The sequence below is a fragment of the Gopherus evgoodei genome, chromosome 24 (assembly GCF_007399415.2).
Source record: "Gopherus evgoodei ecotype Sinaloan lineage chromosome 24, rGopEvg1_v1.p, whole genome shotgun sequence".
NCBI lineage: Eukaryota > Metazoa > Chordata > Testudines > Testudinidae > Gopherus > Gopherus evgoodei.
In genome coordinates this window covers 8,550,977-8,571,719 of record NC_044345.1, presented here as the reverse complement: position 1 = coordinate 8,571,719, position 20,743 = coordinate 8,550,977, and the positions used below count along the sequence as shown (strand labels likewise).

The 20,743-nt window shown below is 49.9% G+C and overlaps 1 protein-coding gene across 1 annotated transcript in view; it reads left to right on the top strand.

Moving 5' to 3' along the window:
- Positions 1 to 20,743, top strand: part of ZNF687 (zinc finger protein 687) — a 52,684-nt gene that overhangs the window by 12,674 nt on the left and 19,267 nt on the right. Inside the window, exon 2 of the mRNA XM_030541779.1 lies at positions 16,712 to 18,975. Coding sequence (XP_030397639.1) covers positions 16,732 to 18,975 — 2,244 coding nt within the window. The 5' untranslated portion in view covers positions 16,712 to 16,731. The remainder of the gene's footprint in view (positions 1 to 16,711; positions 18,976 to 20,743) is intronic.

Genomic DNA, 20,743 nt, shown 5'->3' with positions numbered 1-20,743 from the left:
AAGAAAAAGGAAATTGCAGGTTAACCCCAGAAGTTGGGGCACTCCAGGTCTTTTGTGCGTTTGTGGCTTCCGTCAACGCAGGAAGAGCCAGGGGCTTGGCATAAAGATCACGGCTTCTAAAAGCACCTGGACACTTGCTGAGTTGCTCTGTCATAGACAGAAGTTAACAATGCCTGTGTTTTAACTAGCCTCTTGAGGCTTAATACTGCCCATCAAGGTGAAAAGGAGCCAGCTTGTGCCTCTGGGGTTTCTACTGATGCTTGTTTTTCCTGCAAGACATCTAGGAATCTTTTAGCACAATATCTGTCTAGCAGCACGTCTGCCCACCCACCCTTTCAGCTCGGATTCTGCATGGTGCTGGTGAGACATTTCCATGGGTTTGTGGGTCTAACACCAAATTCTCACTCCTGTATATCCACCCATGCTCGTCTTGTTTGCCAGCTGTTACTTTCCTCTGGGTTACATGCTGCTTTGCCCTTCTCTAGTGTCTTTTATCCAGGGATCTCGAAGCACTTGAAAGTCCACGATCTCCCTGTGAGGCTCTAATTTTAGCAGTGGGGAAACTGAGGCACCGCGGTGACGGGACTGGTTCAAGGTCACCCAGCGAAGGGGGCAGAGCTGGGAGCAGAACAAAGGCCTTCTGACTGTTGTCTAATCTAACCTACCACAGCGACTCCAGAGGAAATGCTGCCAAATCTTCCTCTTTGGTAAAGCCTTTCCTCATGGCAAGAATGATGGTCTCGACCCTAACACACACACACACACACACACACACACACACACACACACACCCGCCTTCAATAAACCTGGCACAAAGCAACAAGCACATGCACAGCCTGGATTTCACCCTGAACAAGGAGAAGAGCTGGGGGAACTCCATGAAGGCTGCTAGGGACTTCACTGCTGCTGGCGGTTTGATGAGGAGGGCGCACAGATGCTGTGGTGATGGGCAGCAGGATAAAATCCTGAGTAGCTGGGAATGGAACCCAGGAGTCCAGCGGTGTTTGCTGTGATTGCTGCTTGTCTTCTCTTTCCTCACTGATCTCCCCCCTTTTCCTGGTGCTGTCCCCCTGGTTTGATGAACAGAATCTGAAGCCCCGAGACCTGGAATACCTGTCTCCCCTCCTCCCCCCAATGTGGTGTTGAGCCTGCCATGCTGAGCAAGGATGGACACGGTGAGCTCTGGATCCCAGCCCTAGCAGATGGCAAGGGAGATGGAGCTCCTCCCACGAATTAGTCGATGTTGCTGGGGGCAAGGCAGAGAGGATGGCAGTGGAGGTGCCTAGGATTTGCGCCTCTGCGCCGAGCATCGGATGGGTAGCTGCTGCCTTAAACCGCGCCTCCTAGCCAGGGCCATCCTCCCAGAAGGCCAGCCGTGGCCACCGAGGAGTTTGGGGCTTGTTTTGCTAAACCTTCCCTCCCACTGCAGCTGTCCCTGCTGAGTCCTGACCTCATGATGTCACGCTGAGGCGCAGAACATGCTGCTGCTGCTTGTTTAACCAGTGTGGCTTTCTATCATCCCCCTCCCCTTTTCCTCCATGTGAAACTCGAGCCGGGTCCTCCCGGCCTGCTGCACTCCTCCACAGAGCTCCCTTCTAGCAGGTTAGTACCGCACCGGGTGCCTGGTTCTGGAAGCTGAAGGGTGACTGAGTTGGCAGATCACACCGCTGAAGATTTGCTAGATAAGCAAGCTCTGATGGGATCAGGAAGGCCGAAAGCGAGAAATGCGGTGTACTGGAAACCTCTTGGGTGCAGGGATTTTTGAAATAGGTGCTGTGGTTTTGGAATAGGTTACCAAACAAACGGGGGTGTATCACTGGGGGAAGCTATGAGTGAATTTGGAGCATTGTGTAAATGTGGTATTTCTTATATGCCCCCCGAAGCGTGCGTGGTACTCTGCAGAACAAAGACGCAGGTCCCCCTTAGCTGAACTGCAACTGGGAATGGTTCACCAGGGCTCCATGCATGGCTTTGAAGGTGCCCTGATAAATTTCAGTTAAGACTGTTCTCTTTGGCTCAAAGCAGGGGAACTGGGATTTGGGTTCTGTACCCAGCTCTGTCTCTGACTTGTGATCTTGGGCAAGTCAGTTCCCACTTTGTGCCTCAGTTTCCCCATCCTTAAATAGGGTGTAATATTCTTCTGCTCCCATGTGGCTTATGAGACTTAAGCTTAATGTTTGTAAATCCCCAAATTAAAGACACTCTAGATGCACACGGTTGTTTATAAATAGCGTCTCTCCTCCAAAGCTCGGCTGAATCCCTTTCTGCTTTCTATCTTAGCGAAAATAATTATAGTGCCCCAAAAGAAGAAAGTGCAGAGGGAAAAACTTTGAAGTTGGAGATCTTTAGAAGTTGTCCGGCAGGGAGAAGTAGGCTCATAACTTGATGCTGTGTTCCCAGAGAAGTCAGCCTAGGTGTGGCATAATGCTGAAAGCTTGGAATGCTTTAGTTGGCAGGGAGAAGAAAATATGGCTCAGGAACAGGTATGAGATTTGCGGTGCCTGCCAGTGAAGTGCGAGTCATTGAGTAATGAAATGGAAGCAAGCCGGTCTAGTGGTCAGAGCTGGAGACGAGGGCTTTATCTACCCTCAGCTATGCTGGCAATAGCCTCTACTGTGGGCACAGTTATATTGGTGTAAGTGTGCTTATATCAGCATAAGCTATATTGCTATAAGCACTTTTATAGTGATATAACATTGTCTATACTAGGGCTTTTCCCAGAATAGCTGTGTTAGTTTAAAAAAATAAATAACCGCCCCAAACTGACTGCTATGCTGGTAAAACTTGTGAAATTTTACTAGGTCGAGGTGTCAGGATGTCTGTGTTCTGCTCCCGGCTCTTTCTATGTTAGGTTTTACAGGTGTGGTAATAGCACACGTTGGCTGCCATGGAGTAAAAATCCAGTGTGGACAAGCCAGCGTATGCTTTAACATACAGTAAACTGATCAAATTAGCTGGCTTTAGACTTGAGCAGTTTAAAGTATACACTGCCTTGTTCTAAAAAATTGAGCTTAGATGTGGTTTAGATGAGTGCTTCTCACCGGTCTGTGACCCATTGGCTGCCGGTCCGTGGTGAGTTTCCTCAAAAGAGCGTCGAATAGGTTGATAATATGGTACTGGTCCCTGGCACATTGGGGAAAAAAATTGCCGGTCCCCCACATCAGATATCTAAACAAGTGCTTCTCAAGCTAACTGCACGCCTTTTAAATCTTATTCTGTACACAGCCATTGACTCACTGATCACTTTCTCTCCCTTTGCCTCAGTTTCCCCATCTGTAAAATGGGTGATAATACCCAACCTTGTCAAGTGTTTGAGAGCTGAACGATGCTGTGTACATGCAGTCTTTGTTTTAGAGGAAAATGCTGTTTAGAAATGCAGGTTCCTCTAGAAAGAAGGAAAGCCCCCCAAATATACACCCACTTAGACGTGGGATAAAACAGTAGTTCTCTAATAAATTCATGGCAACCACCTGTTTTTCTTGAACAACTGATTCTTTCTTATTTTTGGGGTGCTGTCAGGTTAATAGCTTTAAAAAAAATCTCCTCTTGTTTAGATATTGTTTAATTCTTGAATTTCACTCAACTTGGGCAATAAAATTATACTGTTCAATTTCACTTGATTTATGTCAGTTTCGTATTCTGTGTCTCCTGCTAACTCAAGGCTGCAGTGTTCAAAATCTCCAATCTTACTGCATCCTATAGATTCCCTCTTTTGGGGATCAAAACCCACTAAAATGGCCTTTTGCATCTCACTCCTATTCTCTTGCTGTTTCTGGAGAGCAGAGAGGTTGAATAGTTAGAGCAGTCAGAAGATTCCCAACTCTTGCAAACATTGTTAGGGAAGGTTTCAATCCAAAGTCACTTCTCGTCATGCCAGCTTTTGTGAAAACTTACTAAAACTTGTTTTGGTGTTAAAATAAACATAGCACTTCCCTTTGACCTGAATGATCTGCCTTCACCACAAAATCCAGGTACCCGCTCTGTAAAGCGTTCAGCGCCGCATTGTTTCCGACCGTTTGCGATTGTGCATTGGGCAAAGCGGGGCGCTCTCTGCTGTGGTGGCAGATGTGCCCCAAACACAAGCTAAGCTGGCAGATCCTGTTGCATGTACTAAGGTTCCACCCCACCCCCACTCCCTTGTCAGCACCAGCTGGGAATCATGTCAACAATTAGCATTGATCTTCCATGTGAGCACAGCTTTGGGGGGTCTACCCCCAGAGAGGGGAATTAGAACAGATGAGCACTAGCTGTTGCATAAATAACACACACACAAGCACAGCCATTGGTGTTTTGTTTTGTTGTTTTTTTTACCAGTTGCCAACAGTGCAGGATTTTGTTTGTGGGGGGGGGGGGGGGGAGGGGGGAGAGCAGTGAAATATGGAATAGCGAGGCCAGGAGCTCCGGTCTGTGCTGCTCCGAGATTTCTCCCTTCCCCTCCCTCCCAGTTCAAGGCCTTCTGCAGACTGTCTGCTAAAACGTTGGCCTGAGGTCTCAGCTGGGGAGAGAGATTATAGAACACCTGGCGCTAGTTTTGCTCATTAAAAACAGTTGCTCTTGAAGGGTCCACAAAGGCTGGAGGTTTTTTTTTGGTTTTTTTTTTTTAAAGCAGGGGAATGGTTTTAAAATAGCTCAAAACAGCACTAGGAACGATTGAGAAGGGAGTGGTTTGCCCAGCTCTTAATCTGGGGTCTCCTCGCCAGGTAAATCTGTCATTTTTTCCTTGGGACTGCGTCCCTCCTCTCCCCCGTGGGCATTGAGGCCTGGGAGCAGTAGGCCAGGGAGAGCTGTTCTGAAGGTTTCCTCTGTGCTTCGGAAGCTAATCCATTTGTCACGTGATCCTCCGGAGCTCAGCCATTCCAGTTGGCCTTGGACGCAGGGACAGGCAGGGCTGAAGGCCTGGAAGTGGGAGGGAAATGTTCCAAATGGCGTTTAACAATTTCATTGAGATGTCGTGTTTTCTGAGGGTTGGTGGTTTGTTTGTTTTTTTAAATGCTCCTGGTAGGCAGGACCCTGCACTGGTCAGGAAGGGGAACAGGAAGAGCAGCTTTTAGAAATAGCAGGCCCTTTAAATAGTCCCACGGTTCAGTCTCTCTTTTTGTCTGGGCCTTGTGTGCCTTTCTGGCTGTCCCTGGCACAAATTCTCTGGTGCGGTCTGTGTTCTCCGTGCGCTGAGTGGGGACTTAATACTCCCAGCAATTCCAGAGCATCAGTGCACAAAGATGGCTTCTGTTAATAGACCCGAGGACACCTCCTCTATTGGTATTTTTTTAAGGGGGGGAGGGTAGTGGATGGGATCCTCCAGCCAGCAGTCCTGCTTCCTAGTTAAGCATAAAGCCACTTGCACCCACGCTAAACCCCTAGGCAGAGCGGCTGCAGGGGTGTTGGGAGCTTTACAATGCATCTGCGTAGAAAGCTGCCTAATATTAGTGGTAATGATTAGGGGTTAGGTCCGAAGCTGGGACTCTAAAATCCAGGGTTCTATCCCTTGCTTTGGGAAGTAGTGTGGTCTAGTGCTTGGAGCAGAGAGAATGGGTTCCATGCCCAGCCCTGCCACTGACTTGCTGTGTGTGACTTTGGGCCTCAGTTTCCCCGTACGATGATGATGCAAATACTCCTTGGTAATATTTTCAGATGGCACAAAAACTGAGGGAATGGTAAATATTGACAGGAACAGGTCAGTTCTTTGGAAAGATCTGAATCGCTTGGGGCGGGGGCTCATTTGAATGTGTCTTAATGTGACCAAAGGCAAGGCCCTACATCTTGAAACAAAGACGGAGGGGGGGGGGGGCTGTCTCCTGGAATGCACTTGGGGATTAGGGTAGATAACCCCTGAACCTGAGCTCAGAGTGCAGTACTGTAGCTAAGTGGGCAAATCTGATTCTTTCCTGTATAAACTGGAGACTATGAAGTAGAAGTAGTGAAGTGGTGTTATCTTTGTGTATAGCATTATTGCAGGGGTGGGCAAACAGCTTGCCTGCCGACTTAAGCTGGTCCTCGAGTCCCGCTGGGGAGGGAGGGGTGCTTGCCCTGCTCCAGTTGGGGAGCAGGGTCAGGGGCTGCACCACCCGGAAGCCACGGTATGGCCCTGCTCCAGCCAGGGAGTAGGGTCGGGGCTGCTCCACGCTGTTTCTGGAAGCAGTGGCATGGCCCTGTTCCGGCTCCTACCTGTAGGGGGCAACCAGGGGGCTCTGCCCTGCACGCTGCCTCCGCAGCTCCCATTGGTCAGGAATTGCAGCAAATGGGAGCTGTAGAGGCTGTGCCTGTGGACGGGGCAGTGCGCAGAGCTGCCTGGTTGTGTCTCTGCTGCTTCCAGGAGCTGTTTGAGGTAAGTGCTGCCTAGAGCCTGCACCCCTGAGCCCCAACCTCCTGCCCTAGCCTTGATCCCCCTCTCACCCTCCAAACCCCCTTGGTCCCAGCCCGGGGAACCCTCCTATCCTCCAAACTCCTCATCCCCAGCCCCACCCCAGAACCTGCACCCACCCCCCTGCTCCAGTTCTGATCCTCCTCCCGCCCTCTGAACCCTTCAGTCCCAGCACCTACACCCCAAAATGTTTGCTTGCTCCTGCATTAGTAAGACTGTGTCCAATTCTAGTGTGCACTTAAGCACTTAAATAAGGATGTTAACAAGTTGGGAAAGGTTCAGAAAAGAGCTACAAGAAGATTCATGGTCTGGAAAACCTCCCTTTGAGAGGAAGGGCTGGTCTACACTACGGGGGAAAATCGATCTCAGATACGCAACTTCAGCTACATGAATAACGTAGCTGAAGTCGAAGTATCTAAGATCGAATTACTCACTGTCCTCACGGCGCGGGATCGATGTCCGCGGCTCCCCATGTCGACTCCGCGACTCCGTTGGGGTTGGTGGAGTTCCGGAATCCATATAAACGCGTTCGGGGATCGATATATCGTGTCTAGATGCGACACGATATATCGATCCCCGAGCAATCGATTGCTACTGACCGATACCGAAGACTAAAGAAACTCAGGGCTTGTTTACACTTAAAATGCTAAAGCAGACAGCTGTTGTGCTGTAGCACTTCAGTGTAGAATTCAGAATTCTTCCCATCAGCAAAGCTAATCTGCCTCCCCACGAGGCGGTACTTAGATCAGCACAAGAATCCTTCCAAGTAGGCAGTGCTAGGTCAATGGGAGAATTTTTCCCTTGACCAATTGCTGTCCACACAGGGACTTAGGTTGGTTTACCTGCACTGCTAAGGGGTGTGGATTTTTCACACCCCAACCAACATGGTTAAACAGATTTTGTTTTCTTGTGTAGACCAGGCCTCAGCCTGTTTAGTTTATCCAAGAGGTGTTGAAGGAGTGACTTGTTCACGGTCTACAAGTACCTACATGGGAAGATTCCCTAGAGAAAGCAGTTTAATCTAGTAGAAAAAGGAAAGCAAGATCCAGTGGCTAGAAGATGAATCGAGACAAATTCAACAGTTTCAACAGGGAGGATAATTAACCATTGGAACAATTTACTTCGGGAAGTGGTGGATTTTTCATTGCTTTGGGAGATTTGCTGTAGTTCAACCAAAAGTTAGCAGCTTGATGCAGTCGTTTTGGGGAGACAGTCTCTGGCCCATGTTCTGCAGGGGCTCAGACAGGACCATCACGATGATCTGTTCTGGCCTTCAAATATCTGAAGCTCTATTTAGCCTGTGGGGGAGTTGGGTTTACACCACTCTGCAGAGACACGGGGACTTTGGTCTGTTAATGACATAGAAGACTCAAGATCCCAGGACATCCCTGAGGCAGGCATGCAGCTTTCACTTCCCCAACCACCCTAATCCCCGCTCCCCCTCTTTTGGGCTGTGGTGGTTACACCCTACCCATGCCTGAAGAGAGATGTCCCAGAGCTTGGAGTTAGGAGGTGCTGCAAGTGGGGAGGGATAGCTCAGTGGTTTGAGCATTGGCCTGCTAAACCCAGGGTTGTGAGTTCAATCCTTGAGGGGGCCATTTAGGGAACTGGGGTTTTAAAAAAGAAAAAGTCCTGGAATTTGCCCTGCTTTGAGCAGGGGGTTGGACTACATGATCTCCTGAGATTCTGTATTCTAAGGTAGGAAGTGCTGTTTGATCTCAAACTTCATATGGTCTGGGTTTGAGAACTTAAGCTACTGCTTCACTAGAAACACTGCAGCCCATCAATGTAGATGCTCGCTAAAGCAACCAGAGAGGTTCTCCCATTGCTGTAGTTAATCCCCCTCCCCAAGAGGCAGTAACTAGGTCATGGGAAGAATTCTTCAGTTGACCTAGTGCCATCTACACCAGGGTTCAGGTCAGCTTCACTACATACCTCATCCCTAAGCGACGTAACTGGGTCCACCTCACTTTTTCATGTAGACCCAGCTGTAGTTTCTCTACATTTTTGCCCCTCTGCCATTGGGTTGGCCTCTAATCTGACAAACTTTTCCAGCTCTGCAATTAGCAGAGAGCAGCAGCCCATGATCTGGTTTGTCTCCCTGTTGCACTGTGCCCTTTGCACACGGGCCATCCTTAGACAAGTCATGGGTTTCTGTGAACAGGCGTGGGGGAGGGGGAAGGGTATTTGAGTGGGGGATGAGGATAAAACTTGGCCTTCCTTACAGAGCAGCTTACAGAAGCTGTTTCCTCCCTCTGCAAGGAGGCCCCTTGCAGCGCGGCCTTTGCATTTCAGCCAGTGACTATGACAGTCTGGTCTGTCTTCAGTAAGCCTGTTGGGCTGATTACTGCAGTTGTTAAATAATCCTGTATCCAGCTGAGTGCCCCCTGTAGGACTGAACAGTAGTTACATGGTCAAGTTGCAATAAAAACACCCCTGTAACGGCAATATTGTGCGTGCTGCGTATCCGGCCAGAAATGGACGTGACGGGCTCACGGTTAATGTGTGTGTGAGCTAACCGGAAACCATATCCTTTGGCTTAAAATTGAAAGCACAAATGTTCCCTTAGATTATCAGCATGGCTCACCATTGAGGGTTCCTCATTTTTGCGAGACCCTGATGACAGTTGCCCACGGCAGTGTTGTTTTTGAGTTCCAGACTATCCAAACCAAGAATAGGCACTGGAGACAGAGGCTCCGTATTCACTGGAAAAAGAGGTGCATCTTTACACTGAGCTCATCTCCATTTAAAACCACATCATCTTGTCCCAGACGTAGCCAGAACGAACTGGTCTCTGGTGGTTCTGTATCCTGTGCTCTTTGGTGGACGGGTGGTAGTTTGATAACAGAACTGTGAGCTTTTAGATTTGAAATCTTACATTGATCTCTCGTTAATTTGAAAATGGGGATTATAGTGCTTGAAACCCTGGACAGGCTTGGGGTGGCCTAGATCTGGGTTCTAATCCTGGTTCAGCCTCTCCACAACTTCCCTACTGTGTCTGTTTTCCAGTCTGTCAAATGAGAATGACTCTATACCAGGGGTAGTCAATAGGTAGACTGCCAGCCAAATCCGGACCGCCAGACACTTTTGAACAGACCGCAAAATCTTTTTGCCATTGTCATTCTAAATTTATCATCCTCGTTGTTATAATGTTTGTATGATTTTCTCTGCAGCCTGGACCTTGACTATACCTTGACCAAGAAACGTGGATCTTGACAAAAAATAATTGATCCCCACCCCCCCCTGCAGATATCTAAGCACTCGATTAAATAGTACAGTAAGGAATGGTTCCTGAGTCACGTTATAGCCTGGGTAGAATGTCTTTCAGGACCATCAGTAACCAAACTGTGTGGCAGTGCAGTGTCCCCCAAACCATCAGCCTTGTAAAGTGTTTTTTTTTAGTCTCATGTTTAGCTAACTCTGCTAGAGTCCTGGTGAAGACAAGGCAGTTTGTAGTGTTCCCGTGAGTTAGCAGGTCACAGTGAGCTGTAGGCTGTCCCATGGCAGTTTGAGATAAAGAGGGGGAGAGCCTACAGCTTGCTGTGACCTGCTAACTCATGTGGAAACGGCAGACTGCCTTGTCTTCACCGGGATTTTACCATGCGTGTGTGAGCTCGAGTTAAGAACACAGTGAAGACACAGGCACAGTTGTTGTGGTGCAGATGGGATCTCGGTGGAATAGTGACTTCAAAGAACACACACAACCCCCCTGTGAGGGCGGAGGGGAATTTGCCATTGACACTAACCCACGAGGAAACGCTCATGTAATCAGCCCTGTGCAGAGTCAACGATCCTCCCTCAAGAGCAATTTCTTCAGGGAGCAATCGGTTGAAGAACGTCTCTGGGAGCATGGAAGCTACGAACGGTTTGTAAATGCCTCTTTCTTTCTGTTTTTAAACTGGTGAGGTTTTCGAAGACAATGGAAGGAGGTTAAAATGGGGTCTGGTCTCCTACCATGGTGGGCTTGGGTGTATTTAAAAAAAAAAGGGGGGGGACTTAATCAAAAGGGGTGCAGGAGAAACTTAACTAATCTATGGAAACGCCAGGATGACAAGAGGCAGAACTTGACTTCCCCCTGTATTTGAGAAATGAAATGTCTGGGTTTTTTTTTCCCTAGTGGAGATCATGTGTGTCTGCTTGTACAAAGACATACATGCAAATTGTTTATAGTAGAATAAGTGGGAGTAAACTGCAACGCGGGATGTTAGGGCAGATGTTGAATAATTAGTCTGATGCATAAATAAAAAGCAGCATGCAGGTTGCATGTGACACCAGGCCGCATAATGACGGTGCTTGTCTCAACAGCGTAAAAGCCTACGTTCAATGTTTCATAAGCAGTCTTTAAAATATGCCTTTTGGATTGAGAATTCACTGCGGGTGAGAAGTGACAGCCCTGGAGACTGGTGTGTCGAGTGTACCAGAACCGGTGTTTCATGGGCAGTGCTCCTTCCCAAGCTAGTTTCAGTCTCTGGTTCCGCCAGGTCTTGGGCCTTTCTTCGGAGGTTGCCGCTGAAAGATTCTGTTCTCTCGGGGCTCTTATCCTGCCGTCGTCACCGGAGTACCGAAGCGCCTTCCAGTTGTGGATTGTGATGTGCCCATCAGCTGTCACGGGTGGCTCGTTCCCTCTCTCCTCCCAGGGGAGAGTGTTATGTGCAGTGGAGTGTTTTTGTTTTGGTAGGGTTTTGTTTTCAAATGTTACATGCTGCATTGTGTTTATGTGAGGGAAGGCAGGTTGAAGAAGTGCACCTGGCACTTGTAGCAGGAGGTGGGGAGGTCTGGGATGGGCCGTAGTTCCCATGGGAGATTGTTCCATAGCTGAAATAAGCTCTGTCTGATGCCAGCCGAGGGGTGGAAAGTTCCCCTGGGCCTGAGGAACAGAGCTGCCAACTGAACTTGAGGCTCTTAGGTTATGTAGCTGGGAACGTGCTTCCCACTGTCGGCAGTGACAGGCTAGCTCTGCTTGAGCTAACAGCACCCTGACAGTAGCGGCGTAGCTGGTGTAACACAGATGGTGGCTCAGGTTAGCTGCCCGAGTACGTATCCTTGGTGTATTTGCACTCGGACAGCTAGTCCAAACTACCGCCCATGTGATCCTGGCGACACTAGCTCAAGCAGAGCTGCCTCCTGTCTGTCTGCCTGGGCTGGGAAGCATGTCCCAGCTGCAGTGTAGGCGTCTTCTTCAGTCTGCTGGGCCTAGGCCTGGGCCTGGGCCATTGAACACTTTGAAGATCTGGACAAAGCTGAGTTTTACTGCTCAAAAGTGAGGTAATTTTGGTTTCTGAAGCCGTGTCCAATGCTGCTTCTCAAAATTGAGGTTGAGCTGCTTAAGGGACGTCTTTATCCTTCCCCGATGTCCAAGTCGGCGTTCAGAAAATCCCTCTTGGTTGTCTCTTCTCCATGCCCACGTGCGGATGAACCTGTTCCTAGTAAGAGGGAAGCTGTGTGTAAAGGGGAGAACCTTTGCACTGGCTGTAACCTCCAGGATAGTATTGGAGGGGATGTGCACAGGTGAACTAGAAATCCAGGGATCATGTTGAATCTGTTCCAAGGGGGAGAATTTCCCTAAACAAATCCTTGCTTTGTTTGCGTAGGCCAACTGTTGGCTTCTTCCGGGGCGTCTTTGTGTGCAGCAACCTGCTTGTCTCCTCTCTTGTCTGTAAATAGTCGTACTTTGCCAAAGCTGGATGAGAAAAATCATTATTTGAAAAACCAACTTTCCTGCAGAATCGTGTGTGAGGCTAAGCGGGCCAGTGTGCTGGGAAAACAGATGGCAAATGATGGAGCTGAGCGTAACATACAGAGGTCCTCTGTCCCGGCTCTTTGAAATCCCACTTCTTTTCAACATATCCCTTCTGCTGAGAGCTAATGGAGCCTCTCCTCCCACATCACTTAAGACATCTCTGCATTGTCCCTAGTCGTGGCTGGAGGAACATCATGTGATCTCTTTGAAACTTGTTTGCGTAGGACAGGGTTTAATCATAGAGGAGGTCTCTTCTATTGCTAATAAAATCCCCTCTGTTCCTACTCAGGTGTCCAGCACAGGATCAATCCCTCCAGTATCTTCTAGTGGCTCTTCTATCAAATCTGCCTTTAAATGTATCAGCAGGCAGGGTTCCTCTTCCCCTGGGAGATGACGCCAGAGCCTTAATAGGTCTCAGTGTGGCTTAAATTTTCCCTTTTGTAATTTCAGCCCATTCTCGGTATCACTTATCCCCTTGTGCCTCCCAGCCGTTTCCTTTCCTCCTGTGGAAACCCTTCTCAATCTGGTAGACAATGCTTTGCGCACTCTCCCCTTTCAAATGTAATGAGAACTCTGAACAAATTCTGTTTGCCGCACTAGCCTCCTTTCTAGCATATGTCTGCACTGCAACATGGTTGACCCATGCCAGCTGGCTTGGGCTAAAGAACTGTTTAAATGCTTAATTGTAGCCATTTGGGCTTGGGCTCTGGGACTGTGTGAGGTGGGAGGGTCCCAGAGCTCACGTCTACACCTACATTACCACCCCTTAGTCTGGGGTGGACAAACTTTTTCAGCCCAAGGGCCACATTGGGGTTGCAAAACTGTATGGAGGGCCAGGTAGGGAAGTCTGTGCCTCCCCAAACAGCCTGGCCCCTGACTGTCCCCCCTCAGAACTCTCGACCCATCCAACCCCCCCCTGCTCCTTGTCCCCTGACTGCTGTGCTGCTTGGCAGAAGCACGCAACCCCGCTGCCCAGAGTGCTGCCCACCCGGCAGTGTGGCTTCAGGGGAGGGGGGATAGCGGGGGAGGGGCCAGGGGCTAGCCTCCCTGGCCAGGAGCTCAAGGGCCAGGCAGGACGGTCCCGTGGGCCGTAGTTTGCCCACCTCTGCCGTAGCCTGATCCCCGCGAGCCCGTGTGGACTGGCACAGATCCTCCAGGGGCATCTGATTGCAGTGTAGACACACTTGGTGTCTGTTTTGCAGGGCAGAGCTATTTGTCTGGGCATTGGAAGAGTCTCCCTGAGAAGCTCACCCGCATGGTACAAGAGATGACACTGATGCAGCGTGGGGATGTCTCTGGGGGTCAGTTGACTGAACAGAGATCCCTCTTGGAATGACCTATGGTGAGGGTTAAAAATATAACTAGACTAAACCTACCTACTAAGCTGTCTACAGTGGCTTTCCTAGTGGTCTTTAAAACCCTGCTTAGCTCAGTCATAGTGAAACAGGTTTCTAATGAGGTCTCGAGGACACAAATGAGACCAAACCATGTATAAAAACAGGTTTAGCCGAGACTCAGAACTAGGTTTCTTAGCCCGGTTTGTCCCCATATGTGCTGGCCACCTGAACCATGTTAAAACATTTACTTCCACGGCATCTACGTTGTTCTTAATCATGGTCTTAGAGCACTGCAGGTCTATGTAGCTGCAGCTATGGAATGGCCCGTGGAAATGCCTTATGCTAGTGCCGATACAGTGTCCTGCTACAGTTAGCCACGTGCCTTCACCATAAAGACCATGTCTTTGGTTTGGTGCCATCACACAGGACCGTTTGCGGTGCCTTTCTACGTCAGTGGCTCTCAACCTTCCCAGATGACTGTACCCCTTTGAAGAGTCTGATTTGTCTCATGTAGCCCCAAGTTTCACCTCACTTAAAAACGACTTGCTTACAAAATCAGACCTAAAAATATAAGTGTCACAGCCGCACTGTTACTGAACAGTCACTGACTTTCTCATTGTTACCATCGAATTATAAAATCGATCGGAACATAAATATTGTACTTACAGGTCAGCGTATGGTATATTGAGCAGTATAAACAAGTCATTGTCTGTATGAAATTGTAGTGACTTCGCTGATGCTTTTTAGGTAGCCTGATGAAAAACTAGGCAAATATTGAGATGAGTTAATGTACCCCCTGGAAGACCTCAAAGTAACCCCGAAGTATGCATACCCCTGGTTGAGAACCACTGTTCTACAAAAGTTTGGAACAGATGCAACCTAGTATCATTCCACAATCTGTTTTGTGCAGAGCCACAATAACAGAACCAGACCAGGCTAGGGGGTGTGTGCGCTGTAGTTGCATTCTTTGCATGATTTGACTTCGCTATCTGTGAAAGCACACTGTCATTTCTTATTTTGGATGCTCCTCTCCTTGGTGTGCTTTGAGAGCCCTCTCCCTCGCTGATCCCCTCTGCCACAGAGGAGCTGTTGCTTCCCACTGGTCGTAGACCACATGCACGTGTGCGCCAGTTTTTAAAACAGAGCATCAGTATTCAGCCCAACAAGGGCTCTTCTGAGAAACTTGTCCTGTCCTTCCCCAAATAAACCTAGCGAGACAGAAGGGTTTTGCTCACATATGTGTTTGTGGGGACTCAGAACAACGTGCTGCTTACAGATAGTCAGAGGGCTCGTCTGCGCTTGAAAACTCTGTAGCGGCACAGTTGTAGCACTGCAGTGTAGACATTATCTATGTTGATGGGATGCTCCCATCAGTATAGGCAGTCCACCTCTCTGAGAGGCCAGTAGTCTTCCATTGACCTAGTGCTGCTACAGGGGGATTTAGGTCGGCTTAACACCCCTCGGGGTGTGGATTTATCACGCCTCTGAGTGAGGTAGCTGCACTGACCTGACACTTCCATGTAGCTAAAGAAGCCTGTGAGTTAAAGTACCAACTCCTGGAAGCATCACAGTTAAGATGAGGGGTGAAAAGCCCAGCTACTCGTCAAACTCTTACAAGGTTGTGAACAAGCATTAATGAGGTAGGGGAAATACAGCTGCTGAAATATTGGCCAAATCATGGAAAATCTTTCATACGTCATCTTAGAATTGGGTTTTTTAAGTGTCTTGGTGTTTGCCAGATATTTTGCCACTTATTCATACAAGTCGATGACATCAAAGGGGCAATTCTTCTAGTAAACTTAATCATGTATATTTCTGAAGCTTAGGGTGACCAGACAGCAAGTCTGAAAAATCAGGGCAGGGGATGGGGGGTAACAGGAGCCTATATAAGAAAAAGACCCAAAAATCAGGACTGTCCTTATAAAATTGGGACATCTGGTCACCCTGCTGAAGCTCCTGATGGAGCGAAGGGATTAGATGTGGTTTATAGCGCAATATTCCAGTGGGTTATCTGAAAGTTACTGCTAGAAGTTGGCCTATGTATGTGTTTCGGATAATCCACTGTTTGGGGCGTAAATTGGATCCTTTCCTACTGTCAGTCTTTCTGCAGGTTTCAGAATCCTAAGTCTCATTCAGATCTGGTGTAAGCAGTGCAATGCCATTCACGTCTGTGGAACTCCACCCACAGAGGCGGGATGGCCCCTTTATGGTGGAGAGAGATGGGCAGATTTGTTTTGTTCTGATCTTTTGGGCAGGTTGAAAATTTTACATCAAAACTGTTTTTTCGATAGAAAAAATGGGGTTTTGATTAAACAAAGATTTCCCCCCCCCCCCCGGCTGGCCACAGAGAACTTTGGCTGTGTTCCAAGAGGCAGTGAAGAATTTTTCAGTTCCCTTGGGCATTCCGACAGGCACGTCTTAGTAGGATCCAAGTGCCCTACGTGACACTAGATTGGTGAAGAGTGGGATAACGGGGTTTTTGGAGAGGTATCCTCGGTGCCACCGTGTGCATTTTGAGCTCTATGAATCCTGTTCTCACAGCGAACAAACCCTTGTGACTCCCGTGTGAGGTGCTTATTCCCATTTTACAGAAAAAGATGCAGTGAACAGCAGCAGGGAGGGGCAAAGTGATGTATGCCCAAGGGGGCCAGAGCTGGGACTAGACAGCAAGGATGGCCTAGGGGTTAGAGCACTGGCCTGGGACTGGGGAGAACCTGGTTCAATTCCCCACCCTGACAAAGGCCTCCTGTACAACCTTGGGTGAGTCAAAAAGGTTACATCTCTATGGCAGTCCTAGGGTGTGACTGCAGCTCGTGTAGACTTACCCAAGCTGGTTAGATTGAAACTAGCTCGGGTCCTGGAGTAGCGAAGCCCTGTCGGTGTGGGCTTTGGCGAGCTGTGTACCCACCTGGAACCCTGGGTAATTACTCTCAATTACACAGCTTCACTGCTGCATGACCCAACCTAGCTAGGTTAAGGCTAGCGTGTGTGTGTGTCTGTGAGCTGCAGGGGAGACATGCCCTAAGTGTCTCTGTGCCACAGTTTGCCCCTCTCTACAATGTAACAGCCCTGCTGCCCAGGGGTTATGAGGATAAATACGCTAAGGCGCATATGGTGATGGGCCAGAACCTGAGAGATACACAGCTGGGGTTACAATGTCCTAGCTTCTGGTCCTGTGCATGGCGTGCTGCTCTGTGATGCCAGCATGGTCTGTGTCGGTCCAGGAAGTTTCCCTGCCCTGTAATATTAAATCCTCTGTCTTCCTTTTCTTAGACTCTGCTGGATTCTTCACCATGGGTGACATGAAGACCCCGGATTTCGATGACCTCTTGGCAGCTTTTGATATTCCGGACATCGACACCAACGAGGCCATCCATTCTGGCCATGAGGAGGCTGAGGCTCACATCAAACAGGTCCCTGGGGAGCCCGTGGCCCCTGACCACGTCCTCCCCCACGCAGACATCACTGCCGTCAGTGTGATAGTGAAGAACACTGTCTGCCCCGAGCAGCTCGACCCCTTGGACGGCCGCGGCAAAGATGGGCACGGCCTTGGGCCCCGCCTACTGCAGAATGGCTTTGGTGCCCCAGAGATGCCCAGGTCCCCCACCTCCAGGCCAGGGGAAGTGGTGGCGTCGTCCAACGGAGAGTGCTGGGCTTCCAAGGAGAAAGGGGCAAAACCCATGGACATCTTTTCCCACTTCAGCCCCGATCCCCACGAGGAGAACTCTGCGGATCTGATTGACAGGCCCCGGGAGGGCAAACAGAAAGAGAGAGCCCTCTCTGTGCCCTCTCTCTCCCCATCCCCCACCCCGTCTCCTGCTTCATCGCCAAACTGCAAAGACCCAGCCGGAGAGAGCACTGACAGCCTCCCGCCGGCTTTCCCGCAGCCCTTTGAAACCAGCCAAGCAGGGGGCATGAACGGCTCCCCTGCCATCATTCCCATGATCAAGAAAGAGGAGTCCGACTCAGAGGAGCTGGACCATGGGGCCAGCCCCAAGGGTTTGGCTGCAGCCCTGCATGACAGCCCCTTGGGGCACCTGAAATCGGTCACTGTCCGCTACTCCACGGATGATTCCCCCGTCACGTCCTGGCCCAGTTCAGATCCAAACCTTGACAGTAGCACCAGCAACCTCCCTGAAGTGAAACAGTCTCCCACCAGCCCTCAGGAGCCGTTCTTCAAACCTTCCCCACTGGCGGAGGGAAGCCCCGAGCCCCTTGGCTCCCCCAAGCCGCTGGGGAGCATCCCCCTCAAGGAAGAGCAGGAGGCTCTAGAGAAACTCCCACGGAGCATGTCAAGCGGCGAGGAGGAAGAAGAGGAGGAAGAAGATGGCAGCAATGATTCCCCCTCTTCCAGTTCCTCGCGGCCTCTCAAAGTGCGGATTAAAACCATCAAGACGTCTTCCGGCAGCATCACCCGGACAGTGACCAGAGTCTCCTCTGATTCGGAGCCGGGAGCTGCCAAGCTGCCTTTGGAGCCAAGTTCTCAGGAGGCCTCCACAGAGGACTCCATGCTCTCGGCTGCAGTGGTGAAAGAGGAGAGCGTGCTGGAGGTGCCCAAAAAGAAAACGGAGCTCTCCAGTCCCCTGAAAGTCATAGAAGGACCCAAAATTGTCAGTGTCCAGCTAGGCAATGGCACCAAAATCAAAGGGACTGTTCTGCCGGTCACCACCATCCAGAACGCCAGCAGCGCCATGCTGATCGCCGCCAGCGTAGCCCAGCAGAAATCTGTGGTGCTGCCGGGCAAGGCCGTGACGAAGAACATTATCAACCTGGTGCCGCAGACTCTCCCCAAAGCCGACACCAGGACCAACGTCAGCACGGTGACCCAGACCACCACCGTCACCACCACGGCCAACCAGAAGGTCAACGGCACTACGGTGGTGATGGTGCAGCCGCAGAAGCCTTCACCCACCATTGCCGGCACGGTCATTTCCAGGAGCCAGTCCAGCCTGGTGGAGGCTTTCAACAAGATCCTGAACAGTAAAAACCTCTTGCCAACCTACAAACCCAACCTGAATCCTCCGGCGGACTCCAGCCTGACTCTCCCGCCCTTCGGGTATCGCTGCTTGGAGTGTGGGGACTCCTTCGCCCTGGAGAAGAGCCTGGCTCGGCACTACGACCGGCGTAGCATGCGCATCGAAGTGACCTGCAACCACTGCACCAAGCGCCTGGTCTTCTTCAACAAGTGCAGCTTGCTTCTGCATGCCCGGGAGCACAAGGACAAAGGCCTGGTGATGCAGTGCTCCCACTTGGTCATGAGACCTATTGCTCTGGATCAAATGATTGGCCAGCCGGACATCACCCCCATCGTGTCAGTGACCTCCCTCACTGCTGGCAAAGTGGCTGGGGTGCCTCAGGATGCCATGGCGACAGCTAATGGGGCTCAGGACCAACCCATCCTGCCCCTGAGCGGCAGCTCGGAGCAAACTAGCTATAACTGCTTCCGGTGTCTGGAGTGCAAGGAGCAATGCAAGGACAAAGCCGGGCTCGCTGCGCACTTCCAGCAGGCTGTGACTGCCGGAACAATCACCAGCACGGTAGGTAGAACAGCTTCGACCCCGTCCCAGAGGCCCCCTCTTATTGCAGAGCTCCCGGGTGTCCTAGCGCTTTCCTGAGAGAGGCAGCACGTCTAATGGCAAGACAGGGAGCATAGCAGGCAGGAGACCTGGCTTTTACTCCCAGCTTTGCTGTGGGTTCCCTGTGTGACCTCAGGCAAGTCCTTTCCCCTCTTTTTCAGATTCTCCCTCTGCAGAATGAGGCTATCGAGAGCCTGAGATGAAAGGCGTTGGGTATATGCATTGTGTTACGTTAGCAGCTCTCTATACTGCCTTGTACCTGATTATTTCCTGTATCATGCGGCTGCTATTTGCAAAATATCTATTCACAGAGGCAGCTTCTGTTGCAGGAAACCAGCCCGTTGTAGAGCAGCGGCTCTCAACCTTTTGGGACTCAGGACCTGTTTGTAAACCTTGGTGGCCTGTTGCGACCTAGTAAATAGCTTCAGTGCAAAAAAATCTAGTTTATGAAATATCTTACCCACGATATTGAACAAACACGTCAATGTAGTAAGTACACTGTGCATACCATAGCGGCAGCTCCTGCAGCTCCGGTACGGCGCGTCTGGCTGGGCTCGGCTTCCTGCGACCTCTGATGTCGCATCACCACTCTGGTTTGGCCTAGCTCCCCTGGCAGGTCAACCAGGCCAAATTTGTGACAGTGGTGTCACAATCTGGTACATGGAGTCACAGTGCTCCTGTTGCCCCTGTTGTCATGGAGCCGAGGCTGGCCAGCTGCATGGGACTAGAGCCAAGGGTGCCGACTCCCGCATGACTCGTTGACACATTCTGATAGCCCAATTTTGGGTTGAATAACCTTATGGTAAAGGAGAAGGAATTGACCTGGGAGACTAAATGTGCTGCACTTAGTGAAATATGGGATGTAAGCATGTGCAAAGCTTGAAGACTGCAAGGAGCAGAGGGTCAGGAAGGTTGCTGAGAGCGGTGCAGGAAAGGTAATCGACAACCGGATCTGTTAGCCTGGGGGAGAGTCTCCAAGGAAAGCAGGGAAGCCTACAACTGAACTGGAGAAACCTTGAAAGGGAATGATCTTAAATTTAAATTGACTGGGAGTCTCTCAGCCCTGTCACTACAGTTCAGGGTCTGCTGACTCTGTACATAGGCAGTTTCCAGAAGAGTCAGCGCTCCCAGTATCCGTCTTGTTAGAGAAGAATGTAAAATTGCACATTCAGTTCTATGTAACCCACTTACACCTGGTCCCTTTCAATCCAAGTGTATATTTCAGAGATAAGGGACAATTTCCCCCGCGTCTGTCACTTTCATGGAATGTTAGCAATTAGCAAATAATTAATCCTCTGTTGCAGTTTTAAAAAACACATTTCTTTGTATTATCACTTGGAAAGTGGGGAATTTCTTGGAAGCACCAGATCTAAGGTTTGATTCTGTGGTGTTCCAAGTGGGGTGGATTCTCCGTCACTGGCAATTTTTAAATCGTGGTTGGATGATTAATCAAAAAGATCTCTAGTTCAAAGAGGATTTAATTCAGGGAAGTTCTGTAGCCTGCATTATACGGGAGGGCTGAAGTTCTGTGGCCTGCGTTGTGCAGCAGGTCAGACTAGATGATCATAATAGTCCCTTCTGACCTTAAAGTCTATGAGATGATCAGAGTGGTCTCTTCTGGCCTTAGACCTGTGAATGGCTCTGTGGCATTTCCCCTGTAGCATTAATTATGTGCTAAGGCACCTAGGGCCTTGTAATAGGCATCTGTGTATTATTTAAGTCTGTGGGG